At 38.8% G+C, this 24,901-nt stretch overlaps 1 protein-coding gene across 12 annotated transcripts in view; it reads left to right on the forward strand.

Moving 5' to 3' along the window:
* CASK (calcium/calmodulin dependent serine protein kinase) overlaps nucleotides 1-24,901 on the forward strand; it is a 387,942-nt gene that overhangs the window by 309,295 nt on the left and 53,746 nt on the right. For all 12 annotated transcript variants that reach the window (XM_067723825.1, XM_067723826.1, XM_067723824.1 and 9 more), the window contains 3 exons: nucleotides 9,754-9,831; nucleotides 12,553-12,633; nucleotides 18,305-18,493. In XM_067723825.1, coding sequence (XP_067579926.1) covers nucleotides 9,754-9,831; nucleotides 12,553-12,633; nucleotides 18,305-18,493 — 348 coding nt within the window. The remainder of the gene's footprint in view (nucleotides 1-9,753; nucleotides 9,832-12,552; nucleotides 12,634-18,304; nucleotides 18,494-24,901) is intronic.

A 24,901-nucleotide genomic window follows, 5' to 3' on the forward strand; every position in this document is an offset into this window, starting at 1 on the left:
CTATGTTGTTAGGCCACCGACAGTCTTCTTAGATTGAACTGGGAGGTCAAGCAGGTCTTAATTTCTTGGATTCAAAAATAAATCCCTGTAAGAGCTATGTTCTAATGGGATTGAAACAAAAGCAGCTCTGTACACAGAGAAGTAAAACCTAAACCAAACAAGGGCCTCCTTAGGGTTACTTTTGCTGTCAAGATCCAACATATTTTGCAACCCTTTCAGGAAATCTTAAAATGGCCCAGATATACTGATTTTTAATTTCCTATTCCGTCAGAAGAAAACTTTTGTAATGGATTTAGGTAGAGTAGTATATTACTAGGCCAGCTGAGCCCCTTCTTAAGACTTGAAAGGATATATACCCCATCATGATTTTCTAAAACTTGATCTAAGCTAGCATTTCACTGCTATACTCTTAGGTTAATGCTTTCCTGGGACGTCTAACCGAACGGCTTCCAGAAACATTCTTATTGGCCACTAAGTACAGTATACAGTCCATCGGATATCCATTTCTAACTCGCGTTACCCAGTATGAACTGGGCCATAGTATTGGTAGCAGCCCTGAACCTTTCTCTAGGAAAAATCTAAATTCCAAGTTGAGACTCCTGCTACTTTATTATCATCACTAGATTTGTGAATTTGATATACTTCTTTTTTAGGTGAGAAACAAATTTAGTTTAAGATTTATAAAATTTAGCTATTTCCATGTTTTCTGAACTTTTAGAGGGAAAGTTAGCACATAGTACAAATTGTAAAGGATAATGTACAAATAATGAAAGTACACTCTTCAAATGAATGGAGTACATTATCTCCATTCAGATGGAGAGTCATCTGCGTGACTAATGTTTGAGTGCTTTCTTCAATTATTTTAATTGAATTGATTTTTAGAAATTTTACAGAATATAAATTTTTAGGCAAAACAATTTTTAGCGCTGATAGAATAGGCATTTTTTATCCTGTAAGAGAATGATGCCCTAGGTGATTTAATTTCTTTTTCTAAATCATAATATCCCAGTGGTGCATAATAGTTCTTAGATTTGTAAGATTGGACAGGTTATATAAGTTCTTCTCAAAGTTTAATTATAGTTCCTTAAATATTTAAAAATGCCATTTTAAATTTTGTAGTGTGTTTTTTTCACACTTAATGTTTCCCATCACACAGTCTTTAAACCACTGTTAAATATACTGCTCTTTTCCAAGTTTGGAGTATGTCATTTTTTTTAATTGAAGTATAGTTGCCATATAATATTATATGTTATAGGTATACAATTAGTGATTCACAATTCTTAAAGGTTATACTCCATAGTTATTATAAAGTACTGCCTATATTCCCTGTGTTGTACAATATGTCCTTATAGCTTATTTGTACCTCTTAATCATCTTCCCCTATATTGCCCCTCTCCCCCTTCCCTCTCCCCACTGGTAATCACCAGTTTCTCCTCTATCTCTGTGTGTCTATTTCTTTTTTGTTATATTCACTAGTTTGTTTTACTTTTTATTTTATTTTTATTTATTTATTTATTTATTTATTTATGTTTGGCTGCGTCGGGTCTTTGTTGCTGCCTGCGGGCTTTCTCTAGTTGCGGCGAGTGGGGTCTACTTTTCATTGCGGTGCGTGGACTTCTCACTGCTGTGGCTTCTCTCGTTGCGGAGCACGGGCTCTAGAGCGCAGGCTCAGTAGTTGTGGCACACGGGCTTAGTTGCTCCGCATCATGTGGGATCTTCCCAGACCAGGGCTTGAACCCGTGTCCCCTGCATTTGCAGGTGGATTCATAACCACTGCGCCACCTGGGAAGCCCCTGTTTTATTTTTTAGATTCCACCTATAAGTGATATCATACAGTATTTGTCTTTCTCTGACTTATTTCACTTAGCATAATGCCCTCCATTTCCATCCATGTTGCTGCTATGAATATTGGGGTGCATGTAGCTTTTCCAATGAGTGTTTTTGTTTCTTTTAGATATATACCCAGGAATGGAATTGTTGGGTCATGTCATATGGTAGTTGTTATTTTTAGTTTTTTGAGAAACCTCCATACTGTTTTCCACAGTGGCTGCACCAATTTACATCCCCACCAACGGTATATGAGGGTTCCCTTTTCTCCACATCCTCGCCAACACTTGTTATTTCTTATCTTTTTGATGACAGCCATTCTGACAGGTGTGAGGTGATACCTCATTGTGGTTCTTATTTGCATTTCCCTGATGATTAGTGATTCTGAGTATCTTTTCGTGTGCCGTTGGTCGTCTGCATTCCCTCTTTGGAAAAATGAAATGTCTATTCAGTTCTTCTGCCCATTTTTTAATTGAGTTGTGTTTTTGTTTGTTTGTTTGCTTGCTTTTGCTGTTGAATTGTGTGAGCTATTTATAAATGTTGGATATTAGCCCCTTATCAGTCATATCATTTGCAAATATTTTATCCCATTCAGTAGGTTGTCTTTTCATTTTGTGACTATGTCATGTTTAATGACACTAAAGATTGTTGAAAGGGCATTTCTATATTTTTACCCTAAAGACAGTAAGTTTATATATAAGCTTGAGCAGGAAAGATAGATTTTTAGATCTCAAAAGATTTTCTCTGATCTGTGGCTTCAGAAAACTGGCTCCAGTGCAGTAGTTGAATATCAGTTCCTTATATTTTAGTATTAAATCACCTTTCCCTAACATTTTTCCAGATTTCAAATGTATTTTTTAAAATACTGTTGGACATCAATAGCTGATCTGCTGGGTTCACTGAAAAGATGTGATACTGGAACTTTGTTCCTAATCACCCAGCTTCTTCACAGCAACTGTAAGGAAATTCTTAATACGATAGTCTGTGTTTACAGAGCAAGTCATTTCAATTCCCATTATTGTTGTGCAATATAAACTTGTGAACACTGTTATTATCTTTTACTAGGATCACAGACACATTTCATTACATACTTTGCAGCTAAATTTTTATGTAATGAGCACCTAACATTACAAATGTCACAAAACTCCCAGAATCCATCAACTTATTTTAGATAGAGTTTAAGCAGTCTCTCTAGCAGTAAATATATATATATTTTTTTTTTTTTTGCGGTACGTGGGCCTCTCACCGTTGTGGTCTCTCCCATTGCGGAGCACAGGCTCCGGACGCGCAGGCCCAGCGGCCATGGCTCACGGGCCCAGCCGCCCCGCGGCACGTGGGATCTTCCTGGACCGGGGCACGAACCCGCGTCCCCTGCATCGGCAGGCGGACTCTGCGCCACCAATGGAAGCCCGCAGCTAAATATTTGACTCTTGAAAACTTTAATTCTTTTCCAGCAGGGAGCTTCTTTGGTATCTTTGATTTAGGTGGTAAGATGATGGTTGTTAATATACTTCTGTGTTCCCAGCAACTGTACAAACCCATTCATTATTTGGCTCATGTCTGTAGCCTAGTTGCAAAAGTTATAATCTTTCTCAACTAAGTACATTCTGGTCCTTAGATTTGGTTTTCTCTGTGCTAGGAAGTTAGTGGGACACATAACCCAGTGATAGTAATTTTATAGGTTCTCCACCAACTACTCCGTTTTAAATGTTGATATTGCTAAGTGCTGCATATAAACTATGAGCAAAACAAAGATTTCTATTTGAGGATAAAAATCAGAAGAAAGTGAGGTACGATGGAGTATGGTAAAAAAAAAAAAAGAAACTTGATTTAGTGTTTTGAATGTAAATAAAAAATGACATTAACTTGTTAACTTATGTTTAAAAGTACAATCTCAGGAGAGTTCAGTTTAATATTACCACCAACTTTATTCTGCTTTATTTAAAACAACCCATCCCAAATATAGAATGTGGCCTTTTAACAGAACTGTGCTTTTCTACTCCTTAAGACAGAAAGATTAAGCATGTCCATGTAGCCGTGTGGAGTCATATCTGACCCAGCGCCAGAGACTGGCAGTGAGCAGGCCTGTCTGTGAGTGAGACAGCGTGAAAGAGTCTGTTCCCCTTGCAGCTGTTCACATTTCCTCGTTTTGCCTTGGGCTCGTGTGTGTGTGTGTGTGTGTGTGTGTGTGTGTGTGTGTGTGTGTGTTTTAATAAAAAGTGCTGAACTTGGGTAACTATAATTTCATTAGAAAGAGAAAACAAACAGTAATACAGTCATTCTTGTTTTCTCTCCAGGAATGATTTATTAACAGTCTTCCCTCCCTCTACCTCACCCTCTACACCTCAGCTTTACAAATACACTTGAAATCTTCAGATGGCAGGAAAGCAAACAACAAGCGGAAATATATTTTGTCATTTCAGTTCGCCTTGAATTTGAGCTTCTAGAGCAAGTGTTGGCAACTACAGCTGTCAGGTCAAATCCAGCCAGCTACTTGCTTTTGTAAATAAAGTTTTATTGGAACCCAGCCATGCCCATTCATTTATGGACTATTAATGGCTGCCTTCACATACATAGCAAGGTTGAGTGGCTGTGACAGAGTCCATATGGCCCACAAAGCCTGAAATGTTTATCATCTAGCCAGGCAAGGATTAGGATTCTAACATTCTTTAATAGGGCAAGGCTTGTAGTTGATTGCCTAATGTCTTTCAAATCACATTTAAGGACTTCCCTGGTGGCACAGTGGTTTAGAATCTGCCTGCCAATGCAGGGGACACGGGTTCGAGCCCTGGTCCGGGAAGATCCCACATGCCACGGAGCAACTAAGCCCACGTGCCACAACTACTGAGCCTGCACTCTAGAGCCCACGAGCCACAATCACTGAGCCCACGAGCCACAGCTACTGCAGCCCGCGTGCCTAGAGCCCATGCTCCGCAACCAGAGAAGCCACTGCAGTGAGAAGCCCGCACACCGCAACGGAGTAGCCCCTGCTTGCCACAACTAGAGAAAAGCCCATGCACAGCAATGGAGGCCCAACGCAGCCAAAAATAAATAAATTCATTTATTTTTTTTTTAAATCACATTTAGTTAGTTTTTTTCCCTACAGCCTATAAATGGCATTTTCTACAGTTCTTTTCCCGAATATTTGCTGAAGGTGTATCCCTGGCATGAGACCATGTTACTGAATTCTAATACAAGCCAAGGTACTCTGGTATGAGAGAAAGGACAGCACGTATCAGGAAGCCAGTCTAGTCCCTCCTACTCTGGCTGCAGGACCCCGAGTGCATCCCTTCATGTCACTGGTCATCAGCTCTCTCCTTCTTAAAGTGGAGGAATTGAATCATGTTGATATCTAAGATCTCTTTTACCTTGAAAATTTTTTGAAGTCAGACTTGAAACATAGGGGAAAAAAGAATTAAATGTGGTCAAACTGTATTTATTAATTTTGAGGGAAAGTTTTTAACTGTGCAAGCAGGACAGAAGATACTGTGAAACCTGGTTCCTAAAGAAACAAGGTAAAATAAGTATTCCTACTCTGTTTATTTTTATATTACTCTGATTTTTAAAAAATATATCTATTTACAGTTCCTGTGCACCATTTAAATACTCATTTTTTTTAAGAAACATTTATTAAACATCTACTATGTACTCAGCCTCATGCTACGTGCCGTTACTGAATGTCAAAGGACTCAAGAGTCTGATCATGGAAAAGAGAAAGAACCACTTAAACAGCATGTTCTGTACTCGTGTCCCTCAGGCAGCCAGTGCCCAGTGCTGTTAATGCCCGGGGTGTGGCAGGTATCCAGATGTTGTCTCTGTCCTGGGTTGCTCCTGCATCATCATGTACTCTGCAGCTGGCCTCAGCAGCACTCTCAGCTCCTGCCTTCAGCTGTGACCCCACGGCCACTCCTGGGTCCCCTTGCTCTGTGCAGACAACCCTCTTGGTCAGGGTTCCGCCAAGATGGCTCCAGCCAGCTTACATTCTGAGGCAGCTCCTTGACTCATGGAAAACACACAGTCTTGCCATAAAATACACTCCAAGTGTGGGCTGCCCTGCTGTTGGCCTCCCACCCTGCCATCAACCAGGAAAGAGGCTCTTTTCACTTGAGACCCCAAATGCCACATGTCAAGCCACTCCGAAGACTCTCACACAGCGCTCTTCTGGGTGCACCAAGATGGACCTTGTAAATTGCTGCAACTCAGCAAGCATCCCTGCAGAGCATGAGACAGTGAGCTCTCCTTGCTGGCACCTCTGCTTTGTGTACATGGGTCTTTTGGAGCATCTACCATCCTTCACTTTGCATGAGGGAAGAAGCAACTCCCTTTCCTTTCCTCCCCAACAGGAAGGAGAAGGGAAAATCAAATGCTTCCTTGCCTCAGTCCTTTAGCTTCTACAGATTCCAAGCATCTGTCACTATAGGCAGAATGGGGTGCTAGGGTGAGCATGGAAGGACCATTTTAGCTACCTTTCAGCAAGCCCTGGAAGGATGGTCTGGCAGCTTCCTAGCAGACCACTTACTTCCTATTGGCCTTAGCTCTGGGCTTTAGCTGAAAGTCCAAGACAGCAGGCCAAGTCCCAAAGTCACATCATTCTAATAATTCTTTGTATATGATAGAAGGGGGACGGGCAATAAACGGTGGTAAAGGAGGAGAAACTGCAGCCTTCCTTTGTTCTCAAAACTCAACCACCTCTCACTTGCCTCCAGACCTTGGGAAAACTCCACCTGAATTTGAACTTTGAGTCCTGAATAGCATCTCCTAGGCAGCATAGAATATGAAGATGACCCATAAGAATGAGAAGTTGAAAAGCTGCATACTCCTGACGACTGTTTTAAAACAATTAAACGTTACATTGCATTCAAAATTTCCTCTGTTGATGACTTTTTATTTACATACTTTGCCATATCTCTCAAACAGTTTGTATTTGTTATGGGTATCCCTAAAATATTTTGAATCCCTAAGGCAAAGATAGAGTCACAGAAATAGGGGGCAGGGGAATGAAGGTTGGCATGTCATGCATACACATCCAGATAGTCCCCAACTTGGGACTGCTCACTGAGATATTTCCTAGTTGATATTGCTGGGGACCAAAGTACTCTCAGGTCCTCAGGGGGATCAAGCTGGCATATGTTCCTGGGCCTTTGGTTATACATGTCTTTGGAATTTGTGACTTCTTTGAGCATAGCAACTATCATCTTTTTCCTCTCCATAACCCCAGTGAATAGAACCCACTGCCTAGTACATGGTAGGACCTCAGTAAATATTAGATGGATATATGGGTCAACAAGGGGTCACTTCTTCCCACTGATGGTGAAAGTAAGCCCCTTCCCTGTCCCTTCCTGCCTCAGTTCTTAATTACTCTTTTGGTTAATGAGCAGGCAGTTGAAATTCACCATCTATTCTTAACCACATGGACACCATCCACTCCATCCAATGCCTGCCTTGACCGCTCCAGTCCTGCACTTTCCTAGGAGTTGGAGGGGCAGAGCCCAGTGTCCCCACCTCAAGTAGAAGGTCCCTTCATTTAATTCCTTCCTACTGTATCTGCCTTTCATATTAAGCATCTCACCTCCCCCTCATCCCACCACTAGTTCCACTGAACTTTGGGTGAATGTGTGATTAGTTGGATCGGGGCAAAACCAAAGGAGCAGAGGGAAATTTGGTCTGAGCACTTGCCTTGGATCAGGGCCTTATCTGCATGCCACCTGTGAAGTTGTTGTAAAGCTAGAACGTTAGTTCTCACTTTGCTACTCCCTGCCTTAGTTTCCTCATCTGTAAAGTGGGAGTAGTAGGGATATCAACATTACAAGGTTGTCTGAGGTTAAATGAGGGAATATATATTAAGAACTCTGACTAGTAACTAGCATCCACTAAGTGCTCAATAAAAGTAACAATTATCATTGTTGTTAGTATTTGTACTACTACAACTATTCTCAAAAGTTGGTACTGGGCATAAGATTTACAAATATCTAAGGAGTTTATTAAAGCACAGATTTCTGGATCCCCATTTCAAATTCTGATTCAGTAGATCTGCAGTGGGGCCCAGAAATCTGTACATTTAAGTAACTACTCCAGCTGATTCTGCTACAAGTCCTCAAGAAACCACACTGATATAAGACCTAGGGAACCGTACTTGGCATCATAAGACCAAGCCAAAAATAAAAGGTCTCTAGTAATAGAGTGAGAGCAATTCTGGGAGCTTGGAATTTTTGTTGCTTTGTGAGTTAAAACTAATGTGCATTTATTAAATGTTTAAATAGAAGCTAATCCTAATCATGGTTGAAAATTTTGAAAGTAGCATTAGTAATAGTCCTTGTTCAAGAAAAAGGCAAAACTTTTTGTGGTGAAATTAGGCATTATAAAGACATTATAAATGATAGTGCCGTCAACTTGTAAAGCCTCAAATTAAATTTGCTTTCTTTTTCCCAAACAGCATTTCAGAGTTTTAAAAATCTTTTTAATTATCCATGTAGGTTTTTTATTTTGTTTGATTATTAATATTATGACATGTCAGGTGATGGCTATATCTATTTTTTAAGTGTTAGGTATTTTAATTGTGTTTTTTTAACTTATGATTCCTTACTTTTGGGGGGTTGGGTTTTTCCCCCTCCTACTTTTTATTGCATGTGTACAGTATTTCATTTATCTCTATAGACTAGTCTGGGAACCTACACTGCATATACCATTATTTCTATGGAAAAATATATTCGGTGGTTCCAAATGTCAAAATTTACAATCTTTAGAGATGGAAGTCATTCAGAGGATGGAGACTGCCCATGTGTATTCTACAGGGATTCGAGCAAACTTTTATAAACAAGCCACATATCACTAGTTCCCTAAGTGTTAATATAATATTTTAAATAGAGCGAATTTTACTAGCCTACTTATACTATTTATTTAACCTCTAATTTAGTAGTACTTTCTTAATGCTGCCATTTTAAAATGGTCACTGCTCTATCTTCACATTGCTATCATTAGGCTTTATTTATTTATTTGTCTGCCTATTAATCACTAGGAATTTTTATGTATGGTGTGGCCCAAACATTTACAAGTCGTAAAGCTTTATTCTGCATCAGTATAAACAAGTGTAACTGTAATCTGAAGGATATTATGGTATGTGACCTCTCCACTAGCACTGCTGTGCATAGTAGGGAAGGAAAAAAGAACAGAACCAAAACCAACCCCCAAAACCCCCCACCTATTTTAGAGAAGTTAGGAAATAGAAGTGGCTGGCTAGCCAAGACCATTTTAAACTTTTCACTTTTCAAAGCAGACTGCTGAATGAGATGTTTTGTCTGAAGTAGAAATTAATACTTTAATTGCACTTCTACACTACAGAGATTTTTCTCTAAAGAATTTTCTTCAGAAAGTTAAATTTTGGATCATTTAGATTTGTGGAGTTTTTAAAGTATAGACTCTTTTCAGCTTCTCGTACTCTGTGAATTTACAAATTAAAAAGGAAAAAGGTTTATGTCCTTGATTTCTTGCTGAAGGATGCCAGCACTGATACTATTAATGAACAGCCCTAGTAAAACAAGTATAAACCTTTCGTGAGAGCATTCCTTCCTAGAAGGAATTGGGTTTACCCTCTCCCAAGATTTAGATTGCTGTGAAAATTCCTTCAGATGTGTCTTGGCCAGAAAGCATTCTTTCATTTTACTCTGTATTCATCTTATTAAATGTTGCTTCTATCAGAGGGAAAAAATTCTGTGATTACTGAAATATTGATGATTTTTAAAAAGATACGCATAGCACTCATCCCAACAAGTTTCATTTGAATGAATAAGACATTAACAAGAAGATCCCACTAAAATCATCAGCCTGCCTCTTTAAGGGGAAAATATTGTTTAGTGAAATAATAAATATGAAGCTCTGAATTTATCAAAGAATTATGAATGTTGATTGGATTTTCTCCTTTGCATTTAGCTATATGACAAAATTAACACAAAATCTTCACCGCAAATCAGGAATCCTCCGAGTGATGCAGTACAGAGAGCCAAAGAGGTAAGCGATATATATTTTGTCAATGTATTTGGGTGTCATATTTGGTATGAAAACGTTTCTGCTGCACAGTAAGAGGCAGCTTCCCTGAAGTCACAGTTAGACCATTATACTCAGATTTAGTATTTCTAAGTTTATCACTGAGCATTTACATACAGAAAAGAAAAAAAAATCTCGGCAGCAACATTGCCTAGATTTCTAGTTCTGGTATGTAAACTTGAACAATTTTACTTCTCTTTTTTAAAAAAAAGAAAAAGTTATTTTACCACTCTTGGTGGAAATCGACATGCTATGAAAGTTTGAGTTGCTTTTTTAAGGTGGTAATTTTTGAAAGTTAATTGAATGTTTATAACAACTAAGTTCAGAGAGAAGTCATTTTTATAAATTACTGGTTAGTGTACATCTTTCACAAAATTTTAACTTTTTTATTATAGAAACATCACACTGCAGAAAGTTTGGAAAGTAAAAAGTCATCTATAATCCCATCACCCTAACACAGTAATTTTCATTTTTGCATATCCTTTTCTAATCACTATCCATTTACATATAAATTTTTATGTGTTACAATCAAAATACATCTTTCTTTTAACCTAACCTAATATAATAAGCATTTTTCCATGTTTCTGCTAGGTCTTCGTAAATAAGTTCTCATGATGGCATAATTTTTCTCTGCTGTTACTAAATTATAATGAATTATAAATGCCTCCACTGTTAGATACCTAGTGGGTTTTTTTTATCACTTTTTGATATCATAAAAGTCTTTATACAAATAAATATTTTCCTTTGAAAAGATATTTTATTTTTATTTATTTATTTATTTATTCATTTATTTATTTTTGGCTGTGTTGGGTCTTCGTTGCTGTGCGGGCTTTCTCTAGTTGCGGTGAGCGGGGGCTACTCTTCGTTGCAGTGCGCGGGCTTCTCATTGCAGTGGCTTCTCTTGTTGCGGAGCATGGGCTGTAGGCAGATGAGCTTCAGTAGTTGTGGCTTGTGGGCTTCAGTAGTTGTGGCTCGCAGGCTTCAGTAGTTGTGGCTCGCAGGCTCTAGAGTGCAGGCTCAGTAGTTGTAGCGCACGAGCTTAGTTGCTTCACGGCATGTGGTGTCTTCCTGGCCCAGGGCTCGAACCTGTGTTCCCTGCATTGGCAGATGGATTCTTAACCACTGAGCCACCAGCGAAGCCCAGAAAAATATTTTATAAAGTAAAATTACTAAGTGAAAGAATATGAAAGACATAATTCCTTCCCTATCAGATTTTAAACACAAGACCTGTACTGGAAAATATATATTCACTGGGAACCAAGTCCAAGGTTGTGGAAGCCGCTAGGCCTGCCCACCTGGTCAGGGCAGCAGTCAGGAGAGGTTCTGTCTGCATTAGAGACCACACCTCAGTGTTTAAAATCATAGGCTGTGAGAGTAGCAGGGGACCAGAGAGAGTATATTGTTTCATCTTTTGTTTCACTGGTTTAGAAACTCAAAGCAGAAAATACACCAAAGGAGAATTGGCTTATCATCATTAAACAATATGAATTAACAGCATAACCAGCACTTGTTAAGAGTACATTTTTCTAATTGGGGTATAGTTATTTTACAGGAGTACATTTAGATAAGAAGGAAACCTTATAGTTTTTGTTTGTTTGTTTGTTCTTCTCTGAGGAGGTGGTTGAGTAGCACTGGCTGAGATCTAAGCCTTAGGCTAAGTGACCTCAAAACATTCCTTCCTGGCCAGAATTAAGATTCTCAAAGGCAAGTCAAGAGATTCCTACTCGGTACATGACTTGCGTACCCCTGACATCCAATCCTGCTGAAGCAATCCTCGATTGGCTCAATTTTTAGGATTGAGAGCAATGTGTATAACCACTCTGAGTCCAACTATGTACACTTGGAACTGTAGTAGTATGTTTACTCTGAAAAGGAACAGAAGCCTTCCCCTGGGCTCATGTCACATAATCAAATTTTAAATGGGTAAACTCCATCCTAGTGGTAAGGGATAACTTTTGAAGAACAATTTCATTTGAAAACAACCGTTTAAACCTATATAGAGAAAATGTTAACAACTAATTCGTGAAGAAAATGTGAGTGAAAAGAGAAAAGTTTTTGATTGTGTGTCTTATTTTTAAATTATTCTCTTGGGTTCCCTGGCAATTAATTCTAGGAACCATTGCCGAGATGTGGTGAATGTGAGGAGATGAGTGTGGAGAATCACATTGATTCTCTCAGGCTACAAGGAAAAGTACTCAAGTGTTTTCTCTTCTTTAAATTGTTTTTATTTGAGCCTTTGTCATTTTAATCTTTCTGAAAGGAATTGACAGTCTTGTTAATATGAAAGAAAGCTGTTACCAACTTTTATTACAGATTCATCTTGATGGTGAGTTTGGAAAAAGATTTGCAGAGATTATTTTCCCATTAAGTTTAATTAAGTTACTTATACCTGTAATAAATATGTACTACAGACTTGTCATTTTGTTTTGTATTTTTCAATAATCTTTTGAGTTATAGTTGGGTAATGAAGGCAGAGACTATTACAGCAATTTGTTTTATTTTTTATTACCACAAATGTAGCTGTTTTATATATTAATAACCTTTGAATAAAATGATGAATTTTTTCCCAAAATAATTATTTTGCCTGCCATACAAATCCATTCATAATTTTTAATTTAAAAGAATTCTATATTTTCTAAATCTAGCATCCTCATTATACTATTGAATATCTTGCTTATTTTTTAGGTATTGGAAGAAATTTCATGTTACCCTGAGAATAACGATGCAAAGGAACTAAAGCGTATTTTAACACAACCTCATTTCATGGTAAGTAACAATTAAACTTCCATAGAAATAAAACCTCACTTTCAAAAGAAGTTTTTACTAATCCTTATGAAATACAGCTATCTTCATCAAATGTGCTTTTAGCCGTATAATATCAGATGGTTAAGATTACAATGCCAGATAATACCAGATGCACTAAAACTTTTTGTTGTTGTTTACTTTGTGTCATAGTTGTAAAGATGCTGTTTGCCAGCCTCATGGAGTTGGAATAAGAATTAAGTAGATGATAGGGAGGGTGGAAGGGAGGGAGACGCAAGAGGGAAGACATATGGGAACATATGTATATGTATAACTGATTCACTTTGTTATAAAGCAGAAACTAACACACCATTGTAAAGCAATTATACCCCAATAAAGATGTTAAAAAAAAAAAGAATTAAGTAGATGATACATCTGCTGTGCTTAGCACAGTGCCTGATATATGCTTGATGCCTAATAAATGTTAGCTAATGAATATTATTAGTTACTCCATAGTATCTGTCATGTGTAGGGCACATAGTAAGTTCTCAGTAAAACACTGAGTAGATTAGGAACTTGCCCGTTTGCAGGTAGGTTAGCCCCACCTCAACTGACTGTTCTGTGCAGTGTGTTTTCCGTAGATAGAAGCCTGTATGTTTTGGACAGACATGTCTGTCTATAAACTGATAAGTAACCTCAGCTCAATTCTGAGAATGATGTAGGACCATTTGATACCAATAGATCTTTCAGATTTGAAGTAAGCTAAATAAATTAATATACACCCAAATAAAATCCTTTTTTTAAGGTTAAGGTTTTTTTCAAAACCATTAAAGCTCAGACAGCCCCATCTCTCACAACTTACCTACCTTCAAAGCCTTGGTTTATTTTGCTTTTCTGACATCAGAGAGAAATTAATATGTGCACTGCTATTAGTAAACATTTTCAGAAATAATAAATAGTTCTTGTAATTTCTGAACACCCAGCTAGGTACTTAAAAGACATTTTCATTTACTCATCAAATATGTAAATGCCTACTATATGCCAGGCACTGTGCTGGGCACTAAGGATAGTGGTGAATAGGACAAACGAACTTCCATTCTAGGTGGGACGTGGATAGGTGAGCTAGAGACAGACAGTGAGCAAGTAAAACAAACAGTATAACTTCATATAGTGATAATAACTATGAAAAACAAAAGGATAATGGGGCAGAGATGATAGTAAAGTGGAAGCTACTTCAGATAGTCAGGGGAAAGCCCCTCTGAGGAGCCAACATGTGGGCTGAGACTTGTTATATGAAAGAACAAACTTTCTGAATGTCCAAGCATGGGGAAGAGCAAATGCAAAGGCCCAGAGGCAGGAAAGAGTTTTGTAGGGTCAAAGTACAGAAGTAAGGCCATTGTGGCTGGGATACAGTAAACAAGGGAGAGGGTGGTACAAGAAGAGCTGGAGAGGGTGGCAGAGGCCAGACCACATAGGGCCTTCCAGACCATGGTAAGGAGTCTGGATTTTCTCCTGATTGCAGTAGGATGACACTGAGTGATTGCAAGCAGGAAAATATTGTTAGAACTGTGCTTTAGAGATTGCTGGGGTTGTTGTGTAGAGAATGGACTATAGTGGGGTTAAGAGTTTAAAAAGGGAGACCAATTAGGAGGCTGTTGTGAGGTGGTAGAGGCTTGAAGAAGGACGGGGCTGGTGGAAAATGAGCAAATTGGGATTCTACTTTAGAGATGGTTAGACATGACAGGACTTGCTGATGGCTGGGATGTGAAGTGATGTGATTAACTCCATTTTACAGTTCAGAGAGGAAACCACACCTTAGAAAGGCAAAGAGGCTTGCTTTAGGTCACCCACCTAGTAAGTGGCCTCATTGAGGTTCAAAACCCAGATCTTACTGGCTCCAAAGCCTGTGCTCTTAAATGTGGGTTGACTTGTAATGAGTATCAATTTTCCTACAAACTTAATTTGAACTCATTGGTCATTCCCAAATAAGCATATGTTTGGATAATGTCCCATGTGGCAAATATAATTCCAAGCTATATATACTGTGTTAAACTTTTAAATGCTGGAGGTTTCTATCTTATAAGCATTTTAAGATCATGTGGACACAGTGGGGGAAGGAGAGGGTGAGATGAATTGGGAGATTAGGATTGACATATATACACTACCATGCGTAAAATAGATAGCTAGTGGGAACATGCTATAAAGCCCAGGAAGTTCAGCTCCATGCTCTGTGACGACCTAGATGGGTGGGATTGGTGGGGAGGGAGGTCCAAGAGGGAGGGGATATATGTATACATATAGCTGATTCACTTCACTGTACAGCAGAAACTAATACAACATTGGAAAGCAATTATACTCCAGTAAAAAAAAAAAAAAAATTTTTAAAGAAAGATCATGGTTTCAAAATCTGGTATTTTTAAAGAAATATTAATAGCTAAAGGAAAATATTTTAATGCTTATAATTTTTATTATACCAAGGTTTGGGAGTTATTCTTAGCATATTTATAATTTTATACTTATTTCTTCAATTATCTTTTTCTTTGCTTTCTGATCATTAAAATGAGGATTTAATATTGGATTACCTTATACTTAAAAATACAGATACTTATAAATATTTACAGTAATTAAGAGTAAAACAGTGTAGATTTAATTTTTTTAATGTGTACTCTAGAGGTCATGATAAAAAATATTATTACACTATCCTTCAGTTACTCCATTTGAAAGACTTATTTTTAAAAAAAGAACAGATCCTTTGCTTATTGCAGTTGTAAAATATAAAACATTAAGGGTAAAGACAATATAAACAGAATAGAATGTCAGTGCTTTAACTTTTTCCTTTAAAATTTTCTGTTCTAGATCCTATTTTTAAAAGCAAATTTGTATCCTACTTTCCCAAATAACAAGATGGTTAAAAATCGCCTTAGGTTGATATGAAAGCTTCATTATTAAGTGATTAATTTTATGACTTGTAATTGTAATTCAGAAGCCAGAGGAACCACTTTCAAACCTAAAATTCGTATTTTTTCCTATAAATTTTATTTTTTGGTTTTTGTTTTTTTGGCTGCATTGTGTCTTCGTTGCTGCGCACGGGCTTTCTCTAGTTGCGGCAAGCGGGGGCTACTCTTCGTTGCGGTGCAAGGGCTTCTCACTGCAGTGGCTTCTCTTGTTGCAAAGCACGGGCTCTAGGCACATGGGCTTCAGTAGCTGTAGCACGCAGGCTCAGTAGTTGTGGGGTGCAGGCTCTAGAGCTCAGGCTCAGTAGTTGTGGCGCACGGGCTTAGTTGCTCCGTGGCATGTGGGATCCTCCCGGACCAGGAATCGAACCCTTGTCCCCGACCTTGGCAGGTGGATTCTCAACCACTACACCACCAGGGAAGTCCCTTTCCTATAAATTTTAAATGAATTTTTCCCACTTTGGTCTGAAGTTCTTAGTTGTCTTGTCCACGTCCTTTTTACATACATATGGAAGTATTTCCTATTACTTCCATATGTAATATGTAATGATTCTTCTTATATAATTAAAAATAATAGCTGTTTCAGCTTAGTAACAATTGCTGAATCATACCTCATGACATACTTGAAGAAAAATATTCAAACTCTGATTTCCTTATTTTTTATTTGGCATACTCTTTTAATGGCCTTTTTTTTAACAATCTGTAAGTGACCCCTTTTTTTCTGTTTGCATATGCATTGGATTAAGTTTCATTTTGTGGTAGCAGTCTTTTCCAGTGGCAAATAGCGGTTAATATCAAGTATGACCTCATTTGGTGATAAAATTTAAGGATTTTTCTCTTAAAGTTCAATTTTGGTATTATTTTTGTGATTGTGGGCTTATCCTTCCTTATAAATAATACATTAAATACAAGTGTTTGCTTATATAATTTAAAAGGATGGATAGAAATCATTTGCAAAAAGCAGTACAAACACTTTCTCCACCCCATGTAACTGGCATTATCCTAATGAAGCTTGGTTCTCTGTTTACCTGGGTATATATCCTCCAGTCATACAAAGCATGTTTTTTTTAAAATTGTTTTAAAATTCACTGTTTATAGAAGACACATCTATAATTAATACAATGAACCTAATTTTAACAGATGAAGTTTTTCAGTTTGTCTATTATTGATTTTTACTTTCTGCCCTAAATCTTAGTCTCTTAAGTGGCTACAGTTAAACAGGAAAAAGAGGGATTTCCCCACATACCATAACCACCACCACTTTGGCCTGGGGTACTAGTGCAGGGTGTAGTCAGGGCACTGGTCAGGAAGCCAAGGTCCCCAGGACCATTGTGGAGCCCTGCTTTCAAGCTGTGCTGCTTAGTGCCCTTCAGTGCCCCTCATCTAGACCCCAGTTTAGACCAGCCCTCTGAGATCTTGGAAACATCTGGCATTTCCATTACAAATTCAAAACATTGTAAAGCAACTATACTCCAATAAAGATGCTTTTAAAAAAAACGGGTATATTACTCCAAGCATATGCTCTGATATGTCTGATCAACATCACTTCTTTATGATTTTACCACATTGTTACCTTATTTTTGCGTCGTATGCGTACCTTTAAAGTACCTAAAATAGCTAAGTCATGACTTTGGTAAATCTTTTAATTAAATAACTTAATTTGAGATGCTACAAGCTATACTTTTAAGGTGATTTTAATTATGTTTCATTATCTCTAGATATTTCATTACCAGACAGATCACAGATTAAAATAAAACTGAATTTATAGTTAGTACTGTAACTATAAGAAAATATAATGCATAAAGCACCAAACATACTGATACTGATACTGATACTGATACTGATACTAAAATTCTCTTTGAAGTAGAAATGTTCAAATATTCATGCTTATTAAAAACTTTCTTATGATGGCAGAAAATATACAGTAAATGGAAGAATAGCCTCTTTTAGGGAAACAAGGGATATTTATTACCCAGTTTCACCAAGATGACATATGGAGATCTCAATACAAAGAAATCACTTTTTCTTTGTTAATGGGCTTTGCAAAAAGAAGTCATAATAATAACTGTCAACTTACTTTTTATTTATTCAAGTGCTCCAAAAAGTAGAAATGAACAAAAACATTAAATAGGTTTAGATTTTAAGCTCCATATCATGTGATATTTTGGGAAATTACATTTCTTCAGGTACATTTGTGTGTGTTTTTATTTCTTTTACTGAGATGTATGTTATAAATTACCCTTTGCGTTATATAGCAGAGTTATTGTTAATACCATTGATGAAAGACGTTTGTTTGCTCAATGCACCAATTATTGCACTGTTTCTTTTTAAATTTGTTTCCATTTTAAGCCCCAGCACAAATTTGCCAGCTCTATGTACAAATGATTCTTTCTGCTAAATTATTTGAAATTGCATTATGTCAGACTTTAATTGAACAAGCTAGTTGGGCACTTTTTCATAGCATCAAACACCTCTTACCCAGATAGTCAACAAACACATCCATTCATTGATTAGCTCACTCATTCTTTCATTTGTTCCTTCATTTTTAAAAATCCATCTATCATGATCATTTATCACAAAGAAATTATGGCATGGCTATATCTAGGTGTAATGTGCTTTGAGTTCTCTTTAGATGAGAGATACCTTTGAGAGGCAAAGAATAATTTTATATATGTTTATATAATAGACTTCTGCTGGAATAGTTCTATTATTAATATTTTATTTCCTTTGTAAAATATCAGGCCTTACTTCAGACTCACGACGTAGTGGCACATGAAGTTTACAGTGATGAAGCATTGAGGGTTACACCTCCTCCCACTTCTCCCTATTTAAATGGTGATTCTCCAGAAAGCGCAAATGGAGACATGGATATGGAGAACGTGACCAGAGTTCGCCTGGTCCAGTTCCAAAAGAACACAGATGAACCAATGGTAAGTAGGAAAAGAAAGTTTTCTGTGTTCTCATAAAATCCCAGCATGAGTTATAGCAGCTACCTTCCACCTATACTACTAGGAGGTGGGGAGGAAAGGAGGGCATGGATAGTTTTAAAGAAACCAGTTTCCAGATCCTAAATAAGCCACCACCATACCCCTCCACCCCCACCTAAAATTATTCTGCCTGACACCATGCCTAAGGTATGTTGGCTTTCCTTCCCACCTCTCCTTTCACAGTTGCTCTTCAACAACAACAAAAAAGGACAGACCTGATATATTAGTCTAGAGTGTAAAAACCTCTGGGGCAGCAAAGAAAGGTACAGTTTGAAATATTGGAATTGGTGTTGAAAAAGTGAACGTCTAAAATTCCTTTTACAAGTCTAGTGGTTTCCAGATCTTTTGCCTTCAACAAAATTAGAGGAAGACTAATTCGGAAGACATTCAAAGAATTGAGTGCCATTGCTAAAATAAAATTCCTTCCATTCATGTCTACCTATTTGATGTGAATTTGTTTTCTCAGTACTTAGGTGTAGCATTGGAATAGAATGATGCTGAACCCTGCCTCATTCTCATAGAATCTTCATAGGTTGGGAAGATCAAGGAGAGGCTCCTTGATGTTAACTGAACAGAGGGGGCAGGGAGAGTAGAGACCATCCAGGCAAACCAAGTAGCATATGCAGAAACCTGCTAGTGAAAAGGCTCTTAGCATAGTTTTTAAAATGGAAGGAAGGCACCACAGCTGGACTGTAGAAAACAAGGTGTACGGCAGGAACAGGACCTCACAAGTGTTGATTCTGTTTTTTGTCTTAAAAACAGTGGGAGGCTATTGAAGAGTTTCAAGCAGGGAGATAAGATCAGATTTTCATTTTAGAAATAATTACTCTGGAGAATGGATTAGAGGGGGGGACAAGAGTGGATATAGGGAGACCAGTTAAGAGACTGTTATTACAGTAATACGGGGAGAGATGATGGAACTCAACTAGAGGGATGGATGTCAAATGGAAAGAAGTGAACAGATTTAACAAAAGACCTTGATAATGGATTGACATTGGGGACTGAGGGAGAAGCAAGTATTGAGGATGACCCTAAGCTTTAGGCTTTTCACAGCCAGATGGACAATGATGCTGCCTACTGAGACAGGGGATATTGGGAAAGTCCCAAGTTTTAGGAGAAATCATTTCTTTAGGGAAAAGGAAAACATTCAAACGTATGCATTCATATGTTTTCCTCAGAGCATAGAAAAGGGATATTGGGATATAGGAAAACAAATTACTTAAGGAAGTTGCCCAGTTGCTTTCCAAGTTATAGGAAGAGTTACAGAGCAGTGATCCTATGATTGCAATTTCCAGAAAGCCCTCAACTCTAGACATTCGGGTTGTAATTCTCATTTACTGTTCTTTGCCAGTTATACTATATTATCTCAGGACTTACAGCAGACAGGGGACATGCAAATCACCTCACCAATCTGGTGCTCTCCAAGCAACTCTTTGACTTAAAGGAGTGCGGGCAGTAGCAACTTTTGGGTACCTCGGGCAAATCACTTCATGTCAGTGGGCCTCGTTTTGATCATACTTTGCTTAGCAAGTATTACCAAAAGTGTGCTTGACTACACGATCTCCAAAATCCCACCCAGCTCTGAAAGTCTAATATTCCCCTCATTCATTTTATATATATATATTTTTGGCGTTACGCGGGCCCCTCACTGCCGTGGCCCCTCCCGTTGCGGAGCACAGACTCCGGACGCACAGGCTCAGCGGCCATGGCCCACGAGACCAGCCGCTCCGCGGCATGTGGGATCCTCCTGGACCGGGGCACGAACCCGTGTGCCCTGCATCGGCAGGCGGACTCCCAACCACTGCGCCACCAGGGAAGCCCCATTTTATATATTCATTCACTCATTTAGCAAATTTTTTTAAGTGCCTATACTATGTGCAGATCACTGTACGCCAATGATGTAGTGGCAGATAAGACATGGCCCCTTCCTGGAACTCAGTTTCCACAAGGCTACCTACTTTTTTTTTTTTTGGAGTGGGGGCCACGCTGTGGGGCATGCGGGATCTTAGTTCCCCGACCAGCGATCGAACGTGTGCCCCCTGCACTGGAGGTGTGGAGTCTTAACCATTGGACCACCAGGGAATACCTACATTAAACAAGTAAATATGCACTTTAGCACAGTTTGTTTAATGGGTGCAGTTATGACAGAGCTATAGCGGAGAGAAGGCTGCATCAGAGAAGCAGGAGGAGGGGTGATGTTCAGCCAATCAGAGCAGACAGGAAAGTGGAAGTGACCACAAGAAGGAGGCCCAGAAATGTCTTGTGATAGTCATATTCTAAAGCAATCCAATGACAGTTGCTTGATCTTCTGTATGGTTAACTACATAGAAACATAGACTGAGTAAAAGCGTAAAACTGCACCCCTGAGTTACATTTTTCAGAAAGCACAAAATGGCCTTGACTCTTCCCTAAAAGTCTCCTTAAAGAAGCCCTCCTGTCCTCCATCTTCTGTGATCCTAGTGAAGGTGTGTATTTCTTCTTTTAATTGGTTGCCATAAAAACAGAAATTATTTTTATGTGAAATATATTTTCAATAATATAGTTTTCTATTACATTTAATACAGCTTCATTTGCTTGCTTATTTGTCCTGTTAAAAACATTATATTACCGTGCAGGATATACCTGTATGATCTCTTTTGCTTTTTGGACCTTCTACAATGTATCCAACTATGTATGCTGGGTCCATCTCCCAAGGGTGTTATACTCCCATTACACCCTTGTTTTCCCATTTTTAACATCTCACTTACAATTATTTCTCTTGATTGGTACTCCCATAGTTGCAGGTGTTAAAGACCAAACTTAAAATAGCTTAGACAACAGGGGAGAGGCTTATGTAAACAAGGAAAGCCAGGAGTTTACCCCAAGCTGGGGTAGGTTCAGCAGTAACTGGGCCAAATCCTTTCCCTGGAATTTGGGAACTTATGAACAGAGAAAACATGAATCAATTCCTCTCTGCAGAGAAATGTTTGAAGTAGACAAAATAATAAATATTAACTCCAGTTGGTTTGAGGTGAACTTTCCCTAGCCATGAGAGACCCTGTCTATCTCATTCACTACTGTGTCTAGCAGAGTGTCTGCCATATAACAGGTTCACAGTAATATTGGTTGAATGAATACATTAATTTATTAATTTCAAGGATGGAACCCCCATCATACTATCATTTCCCTTCTGAAATTAGATTTGACTTACACATTAATTTACAACATTTTTCCAGGAACACCTTCTCTTGGTAACCATAGATGCTGATTGAATGTACAAGTTGGAAATGATACTTGAACAATACAGTTGAATGTGGGACTAGAAACATTTGATAAACCAGTTTTTTAAATTGCTTGCCTACCACATCTAAGAACCACAAAATAGGAACCATGCAAAGTTATATTTTATAGAACTGTACAAATTCAGATAGGGTCTAGATTATAACGTCTCAAATATTTTCATGGAACTTTCTAACAGAATGTTATTTCCCAATGAAGAAGATAAGACAGAGTCCCCCTACTCCTAATCATCTCAAATTTAAGACCATTTTTCAGCAAGGGAGCTTGTTAAAAATACAGATCTGGGCTCTATTCCACACTTCCTGAATCTAAATCCAAAGAGTGAGTTTAAAACTCAATATTGGACTTCCCTTGTGGCACAGTGGGAAGAATCTGCCTGCCACTGCAGGGGACATGGGTTCAAGCCCTGGTCTGGGAAGAGCCCACATGCCACGGAGCAACTAAGCCCATGTGCCGCAACTACTGAGCCTGTGCTCTAGAGCCTGTGAGCCACAACCACTGAGCCCGCATGCCACAACTGCTGAAGCCCGTGTGCCTAGAGCCCATGCTCCTAGAGCCCATGCTCCACAACAAGAGAAGCCACCTCAATGAGAAGCACGTGCACCACAACGAAGAGTAGCCCCCGCTTGCAGCAACTAGAGAAAGCCCACGTGCAGCAACAAAGATCCAATGTAGCCAAAAATAAATAAATAAAATATAAAATAAATAAATAAAGTTAATATTATTTAAAAGGTCCCCATGTGACTCTTAGAATCAACCAAGTCTAGTACAAAAATATGTTTATGAAAGCTTCTCATATAATGGTGAATAATTGGAAAGTAAAAGTAATCTATTCCATAGAATAGTATTCTGGCATTAAGTATATAGAGCTTCCACTTCCAACCAAGGTGGAGTAACAGGAACAGATTTACCCTCTCACCTGAAACAACCAAAACAAATTTTAAACACACAAAATGAAGTAACAGTTTTCAAGACATTGGACATCAGGCAGCAAAGGACAGTGATTCCTAAGAAACAGTAAGCAAATAAGGTGAGCACTGTGATTGCCCCACCTTACTGACATGCGAGAGTTTCCAAGTCACAACACAGTGAGGGGGAACTGAGGCAGAGCAGGCAGACTCCCTGAAGAGACAGAGCTGAGGGCCTGGGAAGACCAAAGAACTAAAGTTCATAGGACAGAGTACTGAAGAGGAGAGAGCTGCACAAAGAGAGAACCCTAGAGATCTATAGAGGGTCCCCCTCAGGTATTCATCTGAATAATGATCAGCACATTTATGAAAGGAACCTACCCGGAGCCAAGGAAAGACCATCCAAAAGGATGAGAGGGAACAGTGCCCAACACTCACTGCCTGTTCCCACCACCCAGACTAGAAAAACCAATTCAAGGGGCATTGAGTAGAGTGCTTAGGAAGGTCTTGCCTCAGTAATGAGGAATAAGTAGCCCTAGATAGAGAATTGCCCCAGACCTGCCTTAACAAATCATGAAAGCAAGACCCAAAGGATCAAACTATTTCCAAGTAACTGAACTACATCCCAGGACAAAGCTTAAGAATATTTACAAGAAAAAAATCTAGGGATTCGCCGGTGGCACAGTGGTTGAGAGTCCGCCTGCCGATGCAGGGGCCACGGGTTTGTGCCCCGGTCCAGGAAGATCCCACATGCCATGGAGCAGCTGGACCCGTGAGCCATGGCCACTGAGCCTGCATGTCCAGAGCCTGTGCTCCGCAACAGGAGAGGCCACAGCAGTGAGAGGCCCACGTACTGCAAAAAAAAAAAAAAAAAAAAAAAAATCTAGCATGCAATAAGATAAAATTCACAATGTCTGCAATCTAATCAAACATTGCTAAGCATGTAAAGAGGCAGGAAAATGTGACCTATAATGTGGAGAATAATCAATCAAAACGGACATGCAACTGACAAAGATATTAGAATTAGCAGAAAAATTGCACTATGGGATAAATGGCAGATTAAACATTTCAGAAGAATAGATTAGTGAACTCAAAGGACATAGCAATAGAAACTATCCAAAACAAAACACAGAAAGAAAAAGAATTTTAAGAAATGAAAAGAATATTACTGAGCTATGGGACAACTTCAAGCAGCCTAATATTTGGTTACTTGGAGTCTATGAAGGAGAAGACAGTGAAGAAGAAACAGGAAATATATTTGAAGAAATAATGACTGAAAACATTCCAAACTTGATGAAAACTATAAATCCACAGATGCAAGAATCACAATGAACCCCAAGCACAAGAAACATGAGGAAAACAATACCAAGGTACCTCATAATCAAACTGCTTAGAACCTATGATAAATAGGTCTTAAAAACAGAGATAAAAAAGAAATGTTGCATACAGGGGAACAAGGATAAGAATGATATCAGATTTCTTATGAGAAACAGTACAATTAAGAAGAACAATGGGGGCTTCCCTGGTGGCGCAGTGGTTGAGAGTCCGCCTGCTGATGCAGGGGACGTGGATTTGTGCCCCAGTCCGGGAAGATCCCACATGCCACGGAGCGGCTGGGCCCATGAGCCATGGCCACTGAGCCTGCGCATCTGGAGCCTGTGCTCCGCAACGGGAGAGGCCATAACAGTAAGAGGCCCACATACCGCAAAAAAAAAAAAAAGAAGAAGAAGAAGAACAATGACTTAAAGTACTGAAAGGGAAAAAAAAACCTCTCAGGTTAGAATTCTAAACCCAGCAAAGGTATCTATCAAAAAATAAAGGTAAAATAAAAACATTTTCAGACATATCAAAACTGAAATAATTCAGTAGACTTACAGTATATGAAATGTTAAAGGACATCCTTATCATTTAAATCTCTCTCAAAGATAAATGGAAGTCTAAACAAAAATAATAGCAATGTGTTTGGGTTTTTTGTTTGTTTGTTTGTTTTGTGGTACGCGGGCCTCTCACTGTTGTGGCCTCTCCCGCTGCAGAGCACAGGCTCCGGATACGCAGGCTCAGCGTCCATGGCTCATGGGTCCAGCCGCTCCGTGGCATCTTCCCGGACCGGGGCACGAACCCGTGGCCCCTGCATCGGCAGGCGGACTCTCAACCACTGTGCCAC

The sequence above is a fragment of the Pseudorca crassidens genome, chromosome X (assembly GCF_039906515.1).
Source record: "Pseudorca crassidens isolate mPseCra1 chromosome X, mPseCra1.hap1, whole genome shotgun sequence".
Taxonomy (NCBI): Eukaryota; Metazoa; Chordata; class Mammalia; order Artiodactyla; family Delphinidae; genus Pseudorca; species Pseudorca crassidens.